The sequence below is a fragment of the Sabethes cyaneus genome, chromosome 2 (assembly GCF_943734655.1).
Source record: "Sabethes cyaneus chromosome 2, idSabCyanKW18_F2, whole genome shotgun sequence".
In the NCBI taxonomy this organism is placed as follows: domain Eukaryota; kingdom Metazoa; phylum Arthropoda; class Insecta; order Diptera; family Culicidae; genus Sabethes; species Sabethes cyaneus.
In genome coordinates this window covers 6,380,335-6,391,534 of record NC_071354.1, presented here as the reverse complement: position 1 = coordinate 6,391,534, position 11,200 = coordinate 6,380,335, and the positions used below count along the sequence as shown (strand labels likewise).

Here is an 11,200-nt window from a genome sequence, read left to right as displayed (position 1 = left end):
GAAAAATTGAAAACCCAGGTTTTTTTTGTAGTAGACTTTTGAGAAATATACATAAAACAAAATGGGGATCAAGTCTCCCTTGTTTCCCCTATCTCGAATATACGAGAAAATAAATTTCGTATCTCACTTCTAAGGGAATCAATCACCCAAAAATTTCTCTCACAAGAAGAGGCGTATTATACCAAGAAATGTTCCTAAAGACACTGCATGCGAAAAGTTTCACGTTTTGGCGCAATATCACACGATCACGTATTTCGCCTTTTGAACCACTGTGCAGGGGTGAGCGGTCTCTATCATAAAATAAATTCAAGATTCCAAAATCTTCCACATGCCAAATTTGATTCCATTTGCTTGATTAGTACTCACATTATAAGGAAATATGTCTTTCATTTGTATGGGAGCCCCCCCTCTTAGTGGGGAGAGGGGTCTCTAACCGTCACTGAAACCTTTCCTGGCCCCAAAAACCTCTACATGCAAATTTTCACGCCGATTGGTTCAGTAGTTTTTGATTCTATAAGGAACATCCCGACAGACAGACAGACAGAAATCCATTTTTATATATAAGATAACTGGTTCGGTATAAATGATGTTTTCTTTCTTCTCAATCCCAAGGCAGTTGCAGGCACTACAACTCGTGATTCATACGCCTACGCCACTCTCCGCTATCCGTTTGTACTCCGCCAGAAATAGTCCGCAACACCTTTCGTTCAAATACGGCAAGTGCACGTATGTTTTCCATAAACAAAGTTACTGTCCCATCGTTATGTACATCGTCAGCTTTGTGCGGCGGCGAATGCTCCTTGATCGAAGCGTCCTGCGGAGGAAAAAATCAGCTCGATTTCCAGTTTGAATGCGTCGTTTAATCTCCTTACTCGTAGTGTTGTCAACGGTGACCAGAGCTCCCAAATATACGAACTCATCATACGGTGCAAACGTTGCTTTCTCCGGAGTTTCTTCTTTGTTCTTCGACAAACCGTTGGAGTTTTGGAAAGAGTTTGGGCAAAACCTATTGAGAAGCTTGCCAATAATAATATGTTTTAAGACAATTAAGCGCGGAGGTGGAAGCATTACGGTGTGGAGGTGCTTTGCGTCAGTCAGTCAGTCAGTCAGTCAGTCAGTCAGTCAGTCAGTCAGTCAGTCAGTCAGTCAGTCAGTCAGTCAGTCAGTCAGTCAGTCAGTCAGTCAGTCAGTCAGTCAGTCAGTCAGTCAGTCAGTCAGTCAGTCAGTCAGTCAGTCAGTCAGTCAGTCAGTCAGTCAGTCAGTCAGTCAGTCAGTCAGTCAGTCAGTCAGTCAGTCAGTCAGTCAGTCAGTCAGTCAGTCAGTCAGTCAGTCAGTCAGTCAGTCAGTCAGTCAGTCAGTCAGTCAGTCAGTCAGATATAAATTTTGAAATGTGCCAAGAAGATAAAAGCTAACACGTACCAAAATATATCAATGACAAACGATGGTCTGGTATTGCGAAACATCCCTCAAACCGTATAGCAATGAAATTATCGATCTACTTCAAAACCACTTGAAAATCGTTGAATATTTATCTAGTTTATACACACTTTTGAAGTACCATATTGTGACATGTGACGCTGCCAGCCAGTGATTATCTACCTTGTTGAGAAACTGCCCCACCAGCGTTCAAACAAATGTTTCACAATCTAAACCGTAAAATATATGTGCATATTTCAATCAGGAAAGGGGTACTCCACCGGTGTGGAATTCACCTGTACTGTTTACATTACACACCCAAGTGGCTGCAGTTACCGATTGCCATCTAATGACTAATCCGTAGTAGAACTGGGTTATTTAACTTTTCTAGTTCACTATACAGCAGATAGCAGATGTCACTTACTGATTATTGTTATTTGAACCGTCTTGCGGTCGGCACGACATACCGTGGAATTATTCAAAACCAATCAAACACAGATGGTTATCGGTTGAGTAGCCTACTTACAAGTACCGCTCCTTATCAATACTTCCACTCTTCCAGTGGAATCCATTTTACAACAATTCACACTCGCCAAAGTTGTGAAAAATGGTCGTTTTTCTTTTTGTTGGACTGCCGAAAACAATCACGTCACGTCAGAGAATCAACAAGCATGGCCTACTAGATAGGATTGAACGATTTGTCAAGAATTATCAAACAAAAGGACAATGCTCCGGTACAACATGCATATTAATTCATAACCACGTTAAAAAAAGTCAATAACTTTTAAGAGAAAACTAACTTAAAAAGTATTCAATTAAGTTTATAACAAGAACCATGAAATTCTCTCGTCCCTTTCTCCGAATGGATCCAACCAGAAACGTGCTAAACAAAGTTGAAACGATCTGCCGCCATCCGCGGCGGCTCATTTAGAGTACGTTCCCCCTGGCACGGCGCCGTAACGCAACGGTAAGCAACCTGTCCCATCCTGTTCAGCACACGAGCCAGAACTCGGTCGGTCGGTGCGCGCTAAGCGCTGAGTCGGCTCAGCGAAAAGCGTTCATCTTCGACGAGAACAACCGAAAAAATAAACTGGTTTTCCGGTTTGTCGTTATTCTTGCCTCTCCCCACCCAGCTCGGCTGGCGCGGAAAGAAAGCAGTTTCGAAAATCTGGTTTTGGTGACTTTATCACTTTAGGCCTTCGCTGCAGCGCAGCGGGTTGGTCAGTGACGGTGACACGGAAGTTAACCAACCGAACAAGCTCAACGATGGGGCGTACTTTGAGGACGCTATCCTGTGTCCCGTTAATAATTCCTTTTTTCCGAAAAAAAAATCCCTTTCATCTCCATTCTTTCTTGTGCTGTTTCTTAGTATCATTTGCGAACGGTCGTTGAGTGTTTCGAAAATAAGGTCAAATTATGTCGATTCCGGAGCCGGCGAACAGTTATCAGCCAGGAGAAAGTCCGTCGTCAGTCCTTTCGCCAACCACACTCAGGACGGATGTCACCACGGAAACTTCTAGCGTCGTCCCGACAGATTTCACGGCACTTGCTGGTGCTGGTGGCCGTCGTGTTGGTCGTTTGCATCTTAGGCTATCTCAACAACGGAAAGAATGCCCACGGCGGTCAAAGTGCGCAGCTCTTGCTGCGAGAACAGCTGGCAAGGCTGCTTTCGGAATCGACGACTACGACGAAAAATCCCAACGAATGGACACCGCCGGGCGATCTCGGATATGCAGTGAAGCTGGGTTCCACGGAAGAATCGATCGGTAAAATGGTTAAACTCGGTTACGACAGTCAGGGTCTGAATCAGTACATTTCGGACCTGATTCCGGTGAAGAGAAGACTGCCGGACATTCGAGACCCTTGGTGTAAAGAGCCCGGAAGGTACCTCGAGGATTTACCGGAGGCTTCAATCGTTATTGTGTTCTACAACGAAGCATGGTCGGTGCTAGTGCGAACGGTTCACTCCATTCTGGACCGTTCCCCGGAAAAGCTGATCAAAGAGATTGTTCTGGTGGATGATTACTCCTATCTTCGTGAGTTCCTTTTCAAACCAATGGTTTTTGTGCTTTCCTAACTTTCCTAAATCTTTTGTAGCTCATTTGAAAACCCAACTGGAGGAATATTTTATAACCTACCCAAAGGTTCGGATCATTCGTGCCGAGGAACGATTGGGATTAATGCGAGCCCGTTTGCTGGGGGCGCGCAGCGCCACTGCAGAAGTGCTCACCTTTCTGGATGCCCATGTCGAGTGTATTGAAGGATGGTTGGAGGCCCTGCTGGATCCGGTAGCTCGCAACTGGACCACCATCGCCATACCGACGATCGACTGGATCGATGAACATGATATGCACCTACGGTCGGAAAATGCGCCGGCATTCTACGGAGCGTACGACTGGGATCTGAACTTTGGCTGGTGGGGCCGCTGGTCCCGGAAGAACAAACCCGAAAACAAGTTGGAACCATTTGAAACTCCTGCCATGTCCGGAGGGCTGTTTGCCGTCACCAGGAGGTTCTTCGAGCATGTCGGTTGGTACGATGAGGGCTTTGAAATCTACGGCGTGGAAAATATTGAACTTTCGATCAAAAGCTGGATGTGTGGTGGCAAGATGGTAACCGTTCCCTGCTCTCGAGTGGCTCACATCCAGAAGACCGGCCACCCGTACATGCAGCAAACATCGAAGGACGTGATTCGCGCCAACTCGCTGCGATTGGCGGAAGTTTGGATGGACGAATATAAGCACGTAATTTACGATATCTACGGGATTCCCAAATATCCAGTTGATGAAGCTGGCGAGCTGTGCTCGCGGAGACAAATTCGAAAGCAAGCGAATTGTAAAACTTTCCGCTACTACGTGGAGAATGCTTTCCCCGAGATGCATAATCCGATGGTTGTGGGAGCCTTCCGGGGAGAGGTGAGTCTTTAACTGTCACTTTTAATTTCTATTGTAATAGAATTGATTACAGATGAAAAACAAAGCAATCGGCAACGGAACCTGCTTGGAGTACGTAAAGGAGGAAGCATCACTGCGCATGGCACCCTGCGATCACCAGGAGCGCAACCAATTTTGGACCCACAACTACTACCGGGAGCTGAACAGTAGGCGGAACTGTATCGACTACACGGGCAGCGGCAAGGTGCTGGTGTTCGGTTGTCATCGGGCGCGCGGTAACCAGGAGTGGGAAAACGTCAACGCCACCGGCCAGTTCCGCAGCATCAAGCACAACAAGTGCTTGGCCGTTAACCTGGAAGACTACAAAACGCTAAAGATGGAAGACTGCGATGCCAAGCGGGACGCCCAGATGTGGTTGGTGAACTTGATCAAGCTGGACGTGTCGATTTTTTCCAACCCGTGAGGCTTAGTTTTAAGTTTTTTTGTTGAAAATTAGCATTAGAAATAAACATGATAGTCCATATCTTAAGTTCTAAATGTTACTTCCGAACATTTGCCAATACTTCCATGCGGAAAATGGAAATAAAATCGACGTTCAATGTTATTCTAGGCAGAGTTTGGTGTCGCATCAAAGCAACCTATGATCACTCACAAATGTCAAACGTATTTACAAGTAGCGCGGCTCTGGCTAGTATTTTGTTGTTGTTTTTCTTCAAATTATCAATTTCAGATGAAATATTGCCTCTCTTTTGATGTAAAGTGAGCAGCGTGTTAAACTGTTTATTTTCCTTTAGTGAGTGTTTTTAGATTTGGCTAGTGATAATATGGAAGCACTGGTAAGGTAAGAACTGCTGAAAAAGTACATAATTTTACAATGAAAGATCAATTAGTGTATTGAAAAAAAGTGAACTGATAATAATTTCGGAGTTTATTTTGCTATCTTGTTGCTTTTAAAACAAACAAGATACCACATAAAATCTAACTGTACAGCTCAATAATTTTAACTAAACCAACGTTGCTTCTAGAAGGAAGAAGCAAAACAACGAATGTATAATGACCCACTGATATAATAGCGAATCTGCAGCCATAAAATTTAGCATAATCTTTGGAAATAACGGAACCATAAAGTAAATGACTTTTGCATATGCTCTAGCAGCGGCAACATATGCGCGAAACTTGACTAGCTAAATTTGACTTTATAATCAGAATTCTAGCGTTGAAATTGGAACTTTAATGAGCGAATCGAAAAAACCGTATAGCAGAGTATATCGGCATTGATTGCCCTGCTTTGCTTTGGGATCGTTCGCACTTCCTTCGGAGTGAATCAAAAATAAGCCGAACCTAATCTTGCGAATACAGTACAAAACACTCAAATCAATTTAAAAAACTGCTGATAATTTTAAATAAGCACTAAGGCAAGCTGACAAAATGGGTACATTATTTTTAGTTTAATTTGAATTAAACATCTAATGACTAGGGTAAGCGTACCCTTAGTGGAGGTAGAACCAATAGTGGTTGTAACGGAATTAAATCCATCTGACAAGCAATTTAACTGTAATGGCACAAATAAACTGATTACATTGTGTTCAATTACTTCATACAAAACTTTTGAGATGAAAATGTTTTATATTTAATTGACCAAACTCGTGACTTTAGTCATGACCTTGAAATGCGGTCAGGCATATATTAATATTTTTTTTGAAACGATGATTCTACAATTTATGAAGGGACGGTAAGGGAAAGTAATGAAGAAGGATTTTTTCCGGGAATGAAGGGGAAGGGTGGAAAGGAAGGGGGGGGGGGGGGGTAATAGGTAGCTATGCTTAACAAGTTGTCGTTGTGACTCCTATCTTTTGTCCAATGCTGGAAGGTGCATGGGTCGAACCAAGCTGTAATCAGAGATTATAACCGGATTAGAACCCACAACACCTGCCAGGGCGTGTCGCTCACTGGTACCCGTGTAGCTTTGAACCACAGAGGCGCTGGACACAGTCCAGCCCCCCCCCTTCCTTTCCACCCTTCCCCTTCATTCCCGGAAAAAATCCTTCTTCATTACTTTCCCTTACCGTCCCTTCATCAATTGTAGAATCATCGTTTCGAAAAAAATATTTATATTTAATACCAAATTACTAGAAAAAAATACTATTTAAACTTGTATGCTAAATTGTATATGGTTTCTTACGTTTTCTTAAGTAACTCACATAATTATTTTAAGGTTCAAAATGATGTTAAATCATATTTCCGCTACATTATACTGCTAAGCATCAAGAAAACTAATTATTTTACCTAATTAAGAGCATTATAGTCTTATTTTATTATTTTCTCTATTTATTTCCAATGCTCCAATACCGGTACACAGAAATGCACAAGTTTACATAGTAGTCGCATTTCAACTTTTAGAAGTGACGGTTGAAATTGGTTGCAAGCAGTTAGAATTTTAATAAAATTCGGTGCTTTTAATTGGTAAAAAATTACAGTATATCTACAATAGAATACATTACAATCCTTAAATTCATTGAAGGCCGGATTCGGAAATGAAAACAGAGCGCAAATACGTTGAGGTCGCTATCGCCCATTAGATGGAGGTGATCACCTCCAAGTAAAAGTCAATTTACGCAGTGTGTAAGGCATATGGTGTTCCTCAATCTACCGTCCGTTACCGACTTAGTGGTAAATGGACCACAAAAGTCCGAAAAGGACCACGCACCGTGTTAACAGAAAGCGAAGAGCAGAAGCTTGTAGAATACCTGAAAACGATGAAGAAGAAGGGATTTCCGGTGGTTAAGGAATTACTGCTACATAAAGTGAAGACTTTCTTTGAAACAAATTCGCGACCCAATCCGTTTACAAACAACGTTCCAGGTTAGTATATATTACAGCTATCATGACTAACATTCATGACTCAAGAAAATCGATTGGTTGCAGGGCGGAAATGGCTGAAAGGATTTCTTCGTCGGCACGACAATATCACCTTCCGCACGCCGGAGACTGTCTCGTCCGCCAGTGCAAAAGTTAAAGAGGCTGACATTCGCGGATGATTCGTAAGGCTAAACGTCATTCTTTTTGCATCCGCAAACAAAAGCAATCCTTACTAGTCCTGGCAGCAAGGATGTTTATGAATGCGAGCATGCAGACGGCCACAAAAACATCACCGTTATGTTTTCTTTCGGAGCGGACGGATCAATCGTACCTCCGAGGAGTCATTCTGCCTATGCAACGCTTGTCCGTGGATGTTCTGCGAAAGTTTTCTGGCGATTGGGGTATCGGAAAGAGTCCGAAAGGATGGATGGATACTACTAACTTTATGTTGTACATTAAAAACATTCACTACCCACATCTTGAAAAGAAAAAGGTTCAATTTCCGGTGTTGTACTTCGTAGACGGTCACTCTTCCCATACAACTGCCGAGGTAGCCGATTTATGTTTGGATTTAGGCATCGTGTTAATTGCATTATATCCAAACACTACTCGAATCATCCAACCAGCTGACGTATCCATATTTAAACCTCTCAAAAGCGTATGGTAGAATGTTGTATCGGACTGGCGAATCGAAAACGGAGGAGAAAATCTCTCGTTGAAACACTTTCCTGGCGTATTGCAAAAAGCAATGAACAAAGGTATAAAAAAGCCCAGCATAAGAAACGGATTCAGGGTTTGTGGACTGTTTCCGTTCAGTGCGGATAACGTTAACTACGATAAATGTATAGCCAAGACAGTATACGAAAATCAAGTCAATCCTAAAGATTCTAAAACCCCGGTTGCAACCGTTACATTCGAAGCATTTCCTAGGTTGAACGAACAGACTGAAGGACAAAATATTCTAGAGGATTCGGTTATTATTCCTACGTCCACGATTCAGGCTGCAATAGACTGCATAGGTAGGGAACGCATAAATAGTTTTGGTAACGGCTCAACCAGCTCTGAAGAAGGAAAAATCGTTCAGCAGCTTTATGAGATGTTGTTGATGCCCATCGATTCGCAATATTCGTTACCCGGTGATATGAACCAGCAGGAGGATTTAGTACTTGTTGAGGAGGTGCGTGGGGATGTTTTTGTACAGGAAGAGAGCAACAGAACGTGGGGATGCGTAATTAGCGAGGAAAAGGAAAATATCGCTCCAAGTCGTGAAATAAGCCTGACCGCATTACTTCCGACTCCACCAACTCCTTGTAGAAGTACCATTCAACGAAACTACAAAAGGAAATTTCACCCGGTATTGACGGCTTCTGAGCGGCTTGAGCAAATTCGCCTGCTTGAGGAAGAAAAAGAACATGAAATAGCTAGGAAGAAAACCAGAGTAGAGGAAAGAAAGCTTGCGAAAATACGAACCGAAGAGCTAAAGAATGAGAAAGCGGAAATCCGGAAGCAAAAACGAGATGAAATAGAGCAGCGTAAAATAGAGAATTCAAAGATCAGAAAGCAAAAACAAGAAGAGGCGGAAAAACAAAAGAAGAAACGACAGAAGAAATACGCGGAAGATATTCGGCAAAAAGGAAAATAGCGCAAACTACTTAAGGCGCTTAAACTAGAGCCAGCATCATAGATTTAACCGTTTGAATTTTTTATCGTTGGTCGTTTGTTAACTTTTAATGCGTTATGATATAATAATAAAACATCCTGTTAATCCTAACATCCTTTTACTGTATATTCTCATTGAGTAAAATAGCTGAAGCCGAAAATAATTAGAATTTTTGTCTATTCATGTGGGACTCTTGCGAATCTTATTTAAGACGAAAATGAAATAAACAGTAAAATGAAATATAAGTGTTTTACAATAGTATTTCTTTGGGGAATATTTCATTATGACTTACTTAGTTTATTTACTCAACTTGAAATACCCAAAGTCCGATTTTTAAGACATTCGTTACAAATTCATTCCTGCACCAACGTCTGGAGATTTTTGAAAACCATATAAAATATGAAAAATTAACTCGTAGAAGGGTGTTACGTTTGGTTACAATTTAACCCAAGTCTGAGGATACAGTTTTTACAAATTTTAATTAAAGTATATTCATACTTTTTTGGCTACCTCCACTATAGGTACCCGTTCCCTTCATTGCAGGAACCATACCTCTAGTATAGGTACATAGCTATAATAGAAAAAAAATCTTCTTTTCTTCAATATCCTACGTTTTCCATTCCAAAACCAATTGCTATTAAAGAAATAAATATTTTTTTCTACAAAGGCCATGTTGATACATGAACATTTAGCTAAATTTGGCTTTATATTGAACAGTTCTTTGATGCATGATGCCTAATTGCTCCACTGTTGGTACACTTGCCCTAAAGAAATTATTGGATAGCGATTAAGCAATTTGTGACATACAAACTACTTAGATCGTTCCAGTTATTGTTGAGAAGAGTGAGCCAGCTCTTAGTTGAACAACGCATACAAACATTTTTTGACGTAGGACTACGTCGTTGTTTACTATACTGGGACTGGGTAGCACTTTGTAAAAACGAAAATAGAAGTGTAACGTTTGAATGAAAGATTTCAAATGCTAATAACTACTGAACTACTGAATGAAACTAAACAACTCTTCTGTTGGGTACTCTTACCACTGCGTCCATTATTTTGAACTATTGTGGTATGGGGGGGTAGAAGATCAATTTTAAGGATGGCCTAAGAGGGGGGGGGGGCTCCTATACAAATGAAACACAAATTTCCTCGAAACTCGAGAACTAATCAAGCAAATGGAACCAAATTTGGCATGTGGGGGTTTCAGCAGAAAGGTTTTTTTCGATTGTGGATTATGACCCCTCCCCTGTTTAGGAGGGGGGGCTTCCATACAAATGAAAAGCAAATTTCCTCATAACTCGAGAACTAATCATGCAAATGGAACCAAATTTGGCATGTGAGGGTTTTTGGAGGCATGAATTTATTTTACGATGGTTTGAGACCCCTCACCCCTGTGGTAGGAGGATTAGGACTCTCATATAAATAAAACAGAAATTTTTGCGTGCCATATCGGTAAGGTAAGCGGTAAGCGGTAAGCGGTAAGGTTTGAAAGTAAACTAGTAAAACCCTCGTCCACGTATTTTCAAAGCCACAATTGCATTCAATGAAGAATTGAATTAATTAATTAAATTAATGCATATAAAGCAAAACAGTCTTCAGCAAAAATATTCCTCTTTTATGTGCAAAATATTTTCTAGAACATCACATTGAGCTGTCTGTTGAAATAAACATGTTACAAGAAGAAATGTGATTTGAGGGGTCGTTTATAAACAAAGGTCTATTGGTGAAAATGAGTAAAAGGTAGAAGTTTGATATCTTCAGAAAAAATACTTGAAATTGAAATATCTTTAATATTCTGAATCCAAAAAGGTAAAAAAAGGTTTACTCAAAAAGTTATTACTTAAATTGTTGTTGAAGTAACACGTAAATATCGGACGACCCCTTCAAAATATGCATCAATATTTTATTCAAAAAGTTGCCGAAGGCCACATTGAGCTGAGACATGCTGTTTAACCGCAAATATTTTTGTCCCGAAATTTAGGGGTCGGAGTTGTGGCAGGGGTCTCCAGACAAGTACGCGTGAATATCCCAGATCGCTCTGCCCCATCCATGTTTTTGCCCACAGAGGTTCTGCTGGTTACGATTCTGCTAGAGTCCTGTAATGCTAAGTTTATAAATCAGCTGCTGAGTTTCAACCGGAAGGGACTACAACAAGGCCCCTGTTGTCTCTGACCCAATAGCCCTTAGTGACCCTTAGGACGAATCGCAACACCCGTACTGTGTCGGGCCATCAACCTCATTTCGGTCCTGATAGTCGGAGTTGTAGCAGGGGTCTCTCAGCCTGAAGATGCAGACATGCCCTGAAATGTTTTTTGTACGAAGAGACACTTATATGACTCCACCCTCTAGCCCAGTTGCCTTAGTTCGTCGA

The 11,200-nt window shown here is 41.5% G+C and overlaps 1 protein-coding gene and 1 pseudogene across 1 annotated transcript; both read left to right on the top strand.

Annotated features, from left to right (window-relative positions):
* Positions 1–2,914: 2,914 nt before the first annotated feature.
* On the top strand, positions 2,915–4,773 carry LOC128733402 (putative polypeptide N-acetylgalactosaminyltransferase 9). Its single transcript, XM_053826967.1, has 3 exons — positions 2,915–3,452; positions 3,514–4,331; positions 4,384–4,773. The coding sequence occupies exons 1-3, from the start codon at positions 2,915–2,917 to the stop codon at positions 4,771–4,773; spliced, it is 1,746 nt and encodes a 581-aa protein (XP_053682942.1).
* Positions 4,774–5,134: 361 nt separating this feature from the next.
* Positions 5,135–7,836, top strand: LOC128733400 (uncharacterized; annotated as a pseudogene).
* Positions 7,837–11,200: the final 3,364 nt, after the last annotated feature.